This window comes from Bison bison, unplaced genomic scaffold (assembly GCF_000754665.1).
Source record: "Bison bison bison isolate TAMUID 2011002044 unplaced genomic scaffold, Bison_UMD1.0 scf7180017864301, whole genome shotgun sequence".
In the NCBI taxonomy this organism is placed as follows: domain Eukaryota; kingdom Metazoa; phylum Chordata; class Mammalia; order Artiodactyla; family Bovidae; genus Bison; species Bison bison.
Genome location: NW_011494873.1, coordinates 994300 through 1005806, shown reverse-complemented (window position 1 = coordinate 1005806; position 11507 = coordinate 994300). Strand labels below are relative to the sequence as shown.

Below are 11507 nucleotides of genomic sequence, written 5' to 3'. Positions count from 1 at the left end.
CCTCTGTCGTCCCCTTCTCCTCCTGCCCCCAATCCCTCCCAGCATCAGAGTCTTTTCCAATGAGTCAACTCTTTGCATGAGGTGGCCAAAGTATTGGAGTTTCAGCTTCAGCATCAGTCCTTCCAATGAACACCCAGGACTGGTCTCCTTTAGGATGGACTGGTTGGATCTCCTTGCAGTCCAAGGGACTCTCAAGGTTACAGCAATTATTATGAAATATTTATCATGCTAATGACCTTCCTGCACTTAGAAGGTATGCATATAGGAATAATCATTATTAGTAAGCTAGTTGAATGGGGACAAATTTATTCTTTGTTTTTGTTTCACATAATTAAACCCAGTACTGTGTATGTCTGCGCATAGAAATATAATAAATATATTTTGTGAGGATGGAATTGATGGTATGCTTCTCATTGCCCATACACACGGTACATTTAATATCTGTGAGAAACTCAGTTGACGATTGTAGCTTACTTCTTAGATCCCCTAAATGTGAAAACAGATTCAGTCTTAAAGGGAATCTTTCCAGAACCCTGTTTCCTTGCCTTCCTAGGCAAAACTCATTAAACATGATTTAACTACTTCTTAAATAGTCTGGATCTCTATAATGCCACAGAATTATACTCCTGGAAGGACCCTGGAAATTTTAGTTAAAAGCCAGATAAGTTTTTCTGATGAGAGAATGGGAAACAAGTCCAGGGACTGTTCCAAAGATGGGCAGTTGGATGAGAAAGCAGGATTTCTGACATTGAGTAGGTAGCCTGTCTTTATAGCCCTCAGTCAGAGTGGTGCTGGTACATCCCTGCCCTCAGCGGCTTCTTACAAGGAGGTCCAAATGCCCCTTTGCCAAGCCCCATGCGGCTCGACTCTGGATGGCCTTTTCCTCTCTCCCTCCATTGAGCGGCGTAACACTTCTCACAGTGTTCAGTGCCTTTAGCAGAAACCTCCAGACCCTTTCTAAACTGCTGCTTCTCATCTGTCCTGGAAAACTACTTCATCAAGCTTGAAAAGCACCCTTCTAAGCTAGTGGGTCTTTTCAACTGTATGATGCCTTGAGTGGGGCTGGCAGTGGCATTTTGACAAACTCTAGACAGGTGCTAAATTATCATTATGTACCATATATCTAGGGGAGCCCTTGGATATGGAGGGTGAAGTGGCACAAATGCAATTTTTGAGATATCTTATGAGGATGTCTAAGACAGTAGTTCTCAAGCAGGGACTCTTTTTGTCCATCCCCATGTAGATATTTGGCAATATCTAGAAACATTTTTGGTTGTCATGACTGGGGAGAAGGACTGGTTATAGCATCTAGTAGGTAGGGGTCAGAGATGCTATTAACATTCTATAGTGCATAGGAAACCCCCACAACAAAGAATTATTTGGCTCCAAAAGTCAATAGTGCCAAGGTTGAGAAACCCTAATCTAAGACTAAAGAAGGCTAAAGAATACAGGGGCAGGATTTGGATTACAAACCTAAAGCCATGAAAGAAAACACCCGAGAACTGAAAGAAGAGACAATAAAGGATAACTGGTAGGTTTTGGGGTCATATGTTAAGTGTATGTTTAACTTTAGGAGAGGCTGCCAACCTTTTCCAAAACAGTCTGTATTATTCTACATCTCCAGAACAATGCGTGAGTTCCAGTCGCTCCACATCATCACCAGTGCTTGGTATCATCAGTTTGATGTTTTCTATTTTTGCCATTCTGATAGGAAGTGAAATTGCATTGTGACTTTTATTTGCATTTCATTAATGACTAATGTTGAATATCTTTTCATGTGTTTATTTGCTGTCTGTATATCTTTTTTGACAAGGTAGCTGTTTAAATCTTTTGCTCATTTATTAGCTGGGTGATTTCTTTCTTTATTTTTTTATTACTGAATTCTGACAGTTCTTTTTACATCCTGGATACAGTCCTTTGTCAGTTATATATTTTGCAAATGTTTGCTGCCCATCTGTGGCTTGTCTTTTGGTTCTTCTAACAGTGTCTTACATGAAGCAGAAGCACTTACTCTGATGAAGTCTACTTTACCACTGTTTCTTTTACGGATTGTGTGTTTAGTGGCATATCTGAGATATCTTTGCATAGCTCAAGGTCATGCTTTCTTTCAGATGTTTTACAGTTTTAAGTTCTACGTTAGATGTGTAACGTGTGGGTGAGGTTCACCATTATTAGTGTGGTTTTTGCCTATGGATGTCCACTTTTCTAGCACCATTTGCTGAAAGGACTGTCCTTTCTCCATTGATCTGCCTTTGCATCTTTATGCAAAATCAATTGACCATATATTTGTGTGTGTCTATAACTGGACTATATGCAGTTCCATTGATCTGTTTGTCTACCTTTCACCAATTCTACAATGTCTTGATAAATATATTTTTACAGTAAATCAGGTGGTGTGAGTCCTCCAACTTTATTCCTTTTTTCCAAAATTAGTTTGGTTATTCTAGTTCCTTTGCCCATCTATATATATCTTAGAATAAGCTTATTGATTTCTGTAAAAATATCTGCTGGAAAACTTGATTGAGATTGAGTTGAATTCATGGATAAATTTAGGGAGAATGGAATCAGAACAATATTGAACCTTCCTTTCTATGAACATAATATATCCATTCATTTAGGTCTTCTTTAACATCCTTCCTTAGTGTTTTATAGTTTTCAGCATACAAATTCAGCATATATTTTGTAAGAATTATATTTAGTTCATTTGTGCTATTGTACAAGATACTATTTTTTAACGTCAATTTCTAATGTCAAAGCTAGAGTATAGGAAAATATTGGTATATTGAGCCCCGTATATTGATCACGCTTAAACTCATCAGTTCTAGGACTTTTGAAAAAAAATAGACTTGGGATTTTTCTACATAGACAACAATTTTGCAAACAGTTTTATTTCTTCCTTTTTATTTTATTTTAAAATTTTTTATTGAAGTATAGTTGATTTAGCATGTTGTGTTAATTTCTGCTGTACATAAAAGTGACTCAGTTATACATAAATATATATTCTCTTTCATATTCTTTGCAACCCCATGGACTATACAGTCCATGGAATTCTCCAGGCCAGAATACTGGAGTGGGTAGCCTTTCCCTTCTCCAGGGGATCTTCCCAACCCAGGGGTCAAACCCAGGTCTCCCGCATTGCAGGCGGATTCTTCACCAGCCGAGCCACCGGGGAAGCCCATATTCTTTTCTATCACGGTTTATCACAGGATATTGAATGTAGTTCCCTGTGCTGTGCAGTGGGACCTTATTGTTTATCATATTTCTTTCTTTCTAATCTATATATTTTTTGTTTATTTTTCTTGCTTTATCGTGCTGGCAGGGACCTGTAGTGGATGTTAAACAGGAGCAGTGCAGTGGACGACTTTGCCTTGTTCCCAGTCTTCAGGGGGAAACATTAGTAAAGTATGATGTTAGCATTAGGGTTTTTGTAGATGCTGTCTTTCAGATTAAGGACATTCCCTTCTATTTCTAGTTCACTAATAGATTTTGTCATGAGTGGATATTGAATTTTAGCAAACGGTTTTCCTATATTGATATGATCATATAGTTTTTTTTCTTTAGTGTACTGATATTGTGAATTATATTGACTGATTCTCACATATTGAATGAGCTTTACATTCCTGGGATAAAGCCCATTTGCTCATTATGTATTTTCCTTTGGATATATTACTAGATTGAATTTGCTGTTATTTTGGTGAGGATTTTTGAGTCTGTATTCATTGAAAATATATCGGTCTGTGGTTTTATTTTAATGTTGCTCTGGTTTTCTTCATTTCTTCTTGAATGTGCTTGGGTGCTTTCCTTCCAGGGATTTGTCTGTTTCGCCGAATGGGCTGGGCTGCTGCTGGTGCTCCCTTGGCGCCCTTTCCGTGGCCGTGGGGTCTGTGGTGGTTGCTCTTTCGCTCCTCATGTGGTGGTTTGTGTTGTCGTAGCCTCTTTCTCTCCTGCCTCCTTTTCCCTCTCCTCGTCCTCCTCCTCCTTTGTCAATCTGGCTAAAGGTTTGTTAATTTTACTGACTGTTGCCTGGTTCTCTGGCCAGAAACATGAGGTTTGTTAGGGTTTTACCTACTTTTTCAGAGCATCACTGTCCAGGATTGGGGCAAAGCTAGGAGAGCAAAAGGAAAAAGGGAAACTCACCCCCAGTACCAGCCCTTCTCTAAGTCTTGACTCCCTTTCATAGTCGCCTTCTTTTGTTTACTTTTCAGAGTCCTCAGGTAGTTGCTTTTTGTATTTTATCCAGAGTTTTTCACTGTATTCAGCAGGAGAGAGAGGTTGTATTGACTTACCTCATTATGTCAGAAGCAGAACTCTCCCGGAATGCTCTTTTTTTAATCACAGTATTTTTACCCTCACTTGCTGCTCCTAAGGAACCTGTCAGTGAGTGTATGTTTTGAGATATCAGGTGCCTGTAAAGATATAAGTTATTCACAGAAAACTGTCTGAGGAAATCTAGGTTCCTTACAGAGAAGTGTCATGAATCGCTTCTCTTTCTTGTGTTATCAAAGACAGAAACCCACTTCTGGTTGGCTTGAAAATACTGTTAGCCTCTGACCAGGAAGCTAGAAATGTCACCTTCCTCATCTCTTAACATTGCTTCCCTGAGTTGATTCTGTCTTGGCCGGATCCCTCCAGCGTGGCCCACCATGACCTACATCCTCCCAGATCAGCAACCCTGAAGGGCAGAGAGTGGTTTTCCCCAGTAGTTTAGCAAACATCTTGAAGCTCTCACTAGCCCGGCAAGGACCGCTTGCTCATCTCTGAACCAGTCTCTGATGCCAAGGCATGGAACATGCTGACAGACAGCCTTGATCTTATGCTCAGCCTGGGGTCAGTTGGGGTTGAGACATCAGTTATACCTGAATCTCAGACACGGAATGGGAGCTACTTAAGACATGCGTTCTCAGCCAGGGTGATATCACCTCCAAGGAATTAAAAACATCTTAGATAATATATAGTTTAACAGATTGACAGTGTTATTTGTGGGATTAACATTTCATGGAGGTTGGTAACTATGAAAAAATGTTGAGAAGGGCTTCTGAGGGGACAACAGTTTAAAAGGAGGTTGAGAAACACTGCCCTAAATGAAACTGAGGTACTGTTGTCAAAAGAAGGGGCATGGATACCAAACAGCAAAAACAGCACTTTCTGCTCTGGTGGAGTCTTGGAAACTGGAGCCAGCAGCAGACTGATGGCCGGGGGGTGCCCTCTGTCACTGGGGTGGAGAGTAGGGTGGGGGCTAGTGCCTAGAAAGCTGAGCCTTGTCTTCAGTCTCCCTGGCCCAGGAGTTCTGGGATTGAAGGGTTGTTTGATATGAAGTGTGAGAGGGTACCCTGACCCTGCAATTCTCTGCTGTTGCTGGTGCAGGTGAAGAATGAGGTGGAGAAGCTCCCCCGGCAGCAGCGGAAGGAGAGCATGAAGCAGAAGATGGAGGAGCACACTCAGAAAAAGCAGCTTCTCGTGAGTCCTTGTCCCTGAGTTGGGGGGTTGGAGGGGTTGGGGAGTCCCAGATTTGAGACCCTGAATGGTGCCCCAAGTACTTCTCTGTGTCCGTGCCCTGCCCCTTGAATATTCACCTATCTCTTATTCTTGCTTGTGTTCAGTCATGTCCAACTCTTTTGCAACCCCATAGACTGTAGCCCACCAGGCTCCTCTGTTCATGGGATTTCCCAGAATGCTGGACTGGGTTGCCATTTCCTTCTCAGGGGATCTTTCCGATCCAGGGATTGAACCTGAGTCTCCAGCTTTGGCAGGCAGATTCTTAACCACTGAGCCACTAGAGAGACCCCCCATCCCTTATTCTGAATATCTAAACCAGATCATCCTGGTTATCCTTTATCACCTCTCCCACGCAGCCTTCCTTGATAGCCCTCACTCCAGCTGGAAGTGAGCTCTCCCATCTCTGCGAGACACCACAGACATTTATTTCCATCTCTCCCGAAGCCTTTAGCACCTCCTGCCTTGTTGTATGGTTGTTTGTACATCACATCTCCTTGACCAACCCAGTATATCCATCTGCCTGCTTGGAGTCTCAAAGACATCAGGCCCAGGTCCCCCAGACCTTGGCCTGTTCCCTTAGTTCCGAGGGATCACTGTCCTCCACTGTGCTGTGAGACCACAGGCCTTGTCATTCCTGGCGCCTCTTTCCCCTTAGTTCGTCACTGCTTCTCAGAGTTTGGATTTTTTTTTTTTAATCTCCAAACTCTCTCTGGATCCATCAAGTTGTCAGCATCTCTGTGACCCCTGAGCTTGTTGTCTTTTGCCGGGACTACTTCAGTAACCTCCCAGCTGGTTTCCCTGAAGCTCTTGCAGCTCTTTCTCACACACCAGTTGGTGTGATCAACACGAATTCCAAATCTGATCAGATCTGATCATGACACCCTCCCCCCAAATCCCGGCCTTTAAGCCCTCGTACAGATAAACCTTCACTTTACCTGTCTGACCAGTTCAGCCTCCTCATGTGCTTTCAAGGCCCTGGAGGTCTGGTTCCTGTCCGCCTCTCCCAGCCGAACGCAGTCCCCTCTGCTGCAGCCTCACCAGCCTTCTTCCCACTTCATGCTCCCGTCTTCTCCCACTTCCTCTGTCCCCAAATGCAAAGAACATTAGAGTCTGCCATTACAAATGTATTTGTGTTAATATATTATCTAGTTCAGTGTTCACAGCTTACCAGGATAGGTGCTGCTTGTTTTTCCCTTCACAGAGGAAGAAACTAGGGCTTGGAGGGTTGACGGTGCACAGTTAACAGTGGGGTCCCAGGCCTCAAACTGAATCTGACTCCAGACTCTCCTGCTTTCCTCCAACCTGTCCTCGATGCTGTGACTAGAGGAAGAATGCAGTGCTGGGGAGTGGCGGGGAGACAGGCCCTCCTCCCCTGAGAGCAAGAGCAGATTGGCCCTTGGAAACCTGGCAATTGCATCAAGAGCCTCAAAAATGTATTAAGAGCCCCCCAAATCCATCCTTTGGCCTAGATTTTCTGCTACGAGGGCTCATCTTACAGATGAGTTATCACAGAGGCTCAAGGACATTTAGCTACCAGAATGTGAAGAGCAGCAGTATCTAAAAGAAAATCTATAAGCAACCTGTTATGTATTGGTTTGATAAGTTAGGGTGTAGTTATACCATGAAATATATTCAGCCATTAAAATATATTTTTGATAGAAGGTTACATTATGACATGGAAAGGTCTTTTTAATAATTTTTACAAATTGTGGTAAAATTGACATAAAATTTGATATCTTACCCATGTTTAAATGATTCTAAGTACATTAACATCATTGTGCATTACCATCACTATGATCCATCTCCGGAACTCTTTATCTTTCACAACAGAAGCTCTGTACCCATTAAACAAGAACTCCCCACGACATCCTCCCTCCAGTCCCTGACGACCACCATTCTACTTTCTGTCTCTACAAATTTGACCTCATACAAATGGAATTATACATTACTTATCCTTTTGTGTCTGGTTTACTTCACTTACCGCGTCCTCAAGGTTCATCTGCATTGTAGCGTGTATAAGGATTTCCTGCCGTTTAAAGCCTGAATAAGATCTCACTGTATGTGTACACCACACTGTGTTTATCTGTATTTGTTTATGGACACTTGAGTTGTTTCCAATCCCTTGGCTGTTGTGAATAATAGGGCCATGAATATGGGTGTATAAATATGTCTTCAAGTCTTTAAAAGTAATTTTTGAAACAACAGGTGTAGATACATTTGTATAAATGTACCAAAACCAGCTGCTAGCAATGAGTGATAAGATTAGTGCAAATTTTAGTTTCTTAACATGTTTCCTAAAGTTTTAAATTTTTTAATTTAGTATTTTTTATTGAAGTATACAATGTTGTATTGGTTTTAGGTATACAGCATAGTGATTCAGATATATATGTGTGTATGTATATATATATTCTTTTTCAGATTCTTTTCCCTTGCAGGTTATTACAAAATATTGAGTATCGTTCTCTGTGCTAGACAGTGGGTCCTTGTTGGTTATCTACGTCATATATAGTAGCTAAAATTTTAAATTTAAATTTTAGCTTTTACTATTAAGGAAAATTAAAAACATTGGCACAAATAGGTATAATAATATAATAACCGTAAAGAGTTGTATATGACTGTGTGGCTGAACAACCACCCCATATACAGATCACCTGACCTCAGCAATTATCAACCCCTATCTGCTCACTTCCCCACTCTACTGTATTATTTTGAATTGAATCCCAGACCTCATATCATTTCATCTGTAAGTACCTCAATATGTATCGCTAAGAAAATAACAACAAAACCAAAAACACACTTAAAATTTTATAAATTTTTTTATTGAAACATTTTTTTTTGGCTGTGCCATGTGTCTTGTGGGATTTCAGTTCCCTGAGCAGGATTGAACCCTGGCCCTGGGCAGAGAGAAGAGTGGAGTCCTAGCCACTGGACCGCCAGGGAATTTTCACCCCTAAAATTGTAAATACTCAACCTTAACAGGACCGGGACTTCGTGGCCAAGCAGAAGGAAGACCTGGAGCTGGCCATGAAGAGGATCACGGCCGACAACAGAAGGGAGATCTGCGACAAGGAGCGCGAGTGCCTCACGAGGAAGCAGGAGCTCCTTCGAGGTGGGTGCCTGAGAGCGGGGGTGCACGTCGGGCCTGAGTGGACGGCCCAGCCCTGGGCGGGACGGACGCTGAGACTTCTCCACCCTAAGACCAGACATCAGCCTCGTGGCGAAACAGGAGGAAAACCCCCACTGAAGTCAAGACTGAGGCAGAGAGACCATTATCAATAACACGATTTAACATGCTGGCACACGTCAAGGAAGGAAGGAGAACAAGAAGCGACGTAGAATGGGTGGAAACTGTATTAAAGAATCAGTGAGCCGGTCAGTGGGGTGGTGAGGTGCGGCCAGAATCCAGAGCCCATCAGAGCAGCCATATCACATGTTGAACGCCTCCTCTGCCAAGCCGTGTGCCTTCATCTTGTACCTTCATCACGCCCGTTTTTAGAGATGAGGAAGCCGAGGCTTGGAGGGCGGCTGTGCTTTGGCCAGAGTTGCACCGCTCGCGAGCGGCCGAGTGGGCCTTGGATGCAGACCTTCTCTGGAAGCCACGCCCTTCAGTCCCCGGCGGGTGGGGTGTGGGCAGGTTTGGTGCTGGCAGGCCCCTCCCAGCTCGGGACTGTCCAGAGACAACAGTGTGGGGGCGGCGGGCAGAGGGGTGCCTGGAAGACGGGCCTCGGCGGGGCGAGCTCGCGTGTCTGGGCGAAGGCCTTCAGCGTGGGGAGCTCTGCTGGGGAGGCTCTGGGTAGGGCGCTCTGGAGGACGCAGGGCTTGGGGTCTTTATATAGCCCCCAGGCTGTCTTATTTATGGCCAGAGAAGGCAATGGCACCCCACTCCAGTACTCTTGCCTGGAAAATCCCACGGACAGAGGAGCCTGGTAGGCTGCAGTCCATGGGGTCGCTAGAGTCGGACACGACTGAGCGACTTCACTTTCATGCATTGGAGAAGGAAATGGCAACCCACTCCAGTGTTCTTGCCTGGAGAATCCGAGGGACGGGGGAGCCTGGTGCGCTGCCGTCTATGGGGTCGCATAGAGTCGGACACGACTGAAGCAACTTAGCAGCAGCAGCAGCAGCAGCAGCAGCAGATGTTGGGTACAATTTTATGGGGTATGGAAAGCAAGCAGGCTCCAAATGGCTAGAACTCTGTGGTCTGAACTCCATTTACAGCAGCTGGCTGAGTGAAAACTGGACTTTGGTGCCTGTGGGCTGTGGACCTAATGGTCCCTGTCTGTCATAAAGATGTAAACAGGACTGATACCCAAGTACTGTTTCTGGCTCATTATTATACCGGGGACTGCAGCCAGGACTCCGATGGCCAGGGCAGTTAAACGGTGTGAGCCCAGTACTTAATGTGGACCAAGCAAAATGGAGTCCTTGGTATTCCGACATCCTGAACAGAGCCACGGGTGTTTCAAAAAAGTTCGTTTCCCTTGTTTCCTTTGCTTATCACGTGATGGTCTGTAAGAACCATCCTACTTGTGGGACTATGGTTCTGATTGGTTTGGAAGCCAAATCACTGTTTCGGTGTCCTGTGGGTAGATGCTGGCTTTCATGGGATGGGAGGGAAGCAAGATAAACGGAACTTTCACAGTGGGCTGAGCAGGACCAGCTACGTCTAGCAGGGCGTGAGGTTCTCCATGACCCCACCTCCCTGCCCTGTAGCACTAATGGACTCTAGTGATAAAATGCCAGGTATCGTTCCAAAACGCACGGATGGGATGCGGAGGGTCCCACCCATTTTTCAAAGTAGAATATAGTGACAAGAGTGTCATACCTTCTCCATAGGTTTCCACATGAGCGCTTCCCATCTGCCCCTTAGGGAAGCGCAGGCGCAGTGCGGATAGAATGTAATAGTGTCTTCCAAGGGTATTCCTCCCTCCATGGTGTGCCATTTGGCAGGGGTGGAAGATGGGGCCTGGAGCAGACTTTTTGGCTGGGTTCTAGCCTAGGTCTCTGGTTTCTCTGGCTCCTGACGTCCTGACACTCCAAACACCTCCCGCTGTACCATGCTGCGGGGGGCTCTCATCCCTGAGGTGCTGAGGAAATTCCTAGCTGGTGGCTCAGCCAGCATAGTCTGAGGAGGCGGCGCCATCGCCAGCTGCGGTGTGGAGACCGGGCTCGGGAGTGGAGGGGAGGGCCTGGGGGCTCTGGCCATCTGCACCTCACTGGGTGCTGTGTCCGCTGCAGACCGGGAGGCGGCGCTGTGGGAGATGGAGGAGCATCACCTGCAGGAGAGGCACCAGCTGGTGAAGCAGCAGCTCAAAGACCAGTACTTCCTCCAGCGGCATGAGCTGCTGCGCAAGCATGAGAAGGTGAGGCTCCGAGCCCGCGGTTCCCAGGCTGCCACTGGGGGGCCGGGAGGCCACCCCGCGCGTCTCTGAGAGGAGCCGGTTGGCCACAGGGAGGCTCAAGAGGTTCTCGGCAACGTCCTGCCTCAGATCCAGGGGCCAGAAATCATGGAAGCTCCCTCCCTGACCCTGACGCCTGACGTATATGTCTCACTTTTACCCCCTTTTTCCTTTCTTTTGTCCTGCCCTCCTTTCCATTTTCACTTTGTCTTTCCCATGCATTCTCTCAGAATACTTTTTACTTTTTTTTTGTTATAATTGATTTACAATGTTGTGTTAATTTCTGCTGTACAGCAAAGTGACTCACACACATATACACACATATACAGCTTTTTTCAATAGGCTTTCCCATTATGGCTTCTCCCAGGAGATTGGATATAGGTCCGTGTGCTGTACAGCAGGACCTTGTTGTTTATACGCTCTAAATGTGAGAGTTAGCATCTGCCACCCCCACACCCCAGTCGGTCCCTCTCCATCCCCCACCCCTACCCTGCTCTTGGCAGCTAGCCTGTTCTGTGAGTTCGTTTCTGTTTTGTAGACAGGTTCACTTGTGCCGTTATTTTGGATTCCACAGGTCAGTGGCATCATCTGGTGTTTGTCACCCCGCTCACC

The 11507-nt window shown here is 45.2% G+C and overlaps 1 protein-coding gene across 2 annotated transcripts in view; it reads left to right on the top strand.

The window, feature by feature from the left end:
• STK10 (serine/threonine kinase 10) overlaps window positions 1-11507 on the top strand; it is a 124986-nt gene that overhangs the window by 102421 nt on the left and 11058 nt on the right. For both annotated transcript variants that reach the window (XM_010851290.1, XM_010851291.1), the window contains 3 exons: window positions 5365-5457; window positions 8476-8605; window positions 10735-10859. In XM_010851290.1, the coding sequence (XP_010849592.1) occupies window positions 5365-5457; window positions 8476-8605; window positions 10735-10859 (348 nt within the window). The remainder of the gene's footprint in view (window positions 1-5364; window positions 5458-8475; window positions 8606-10734; window positions 10860-11507) is intronic.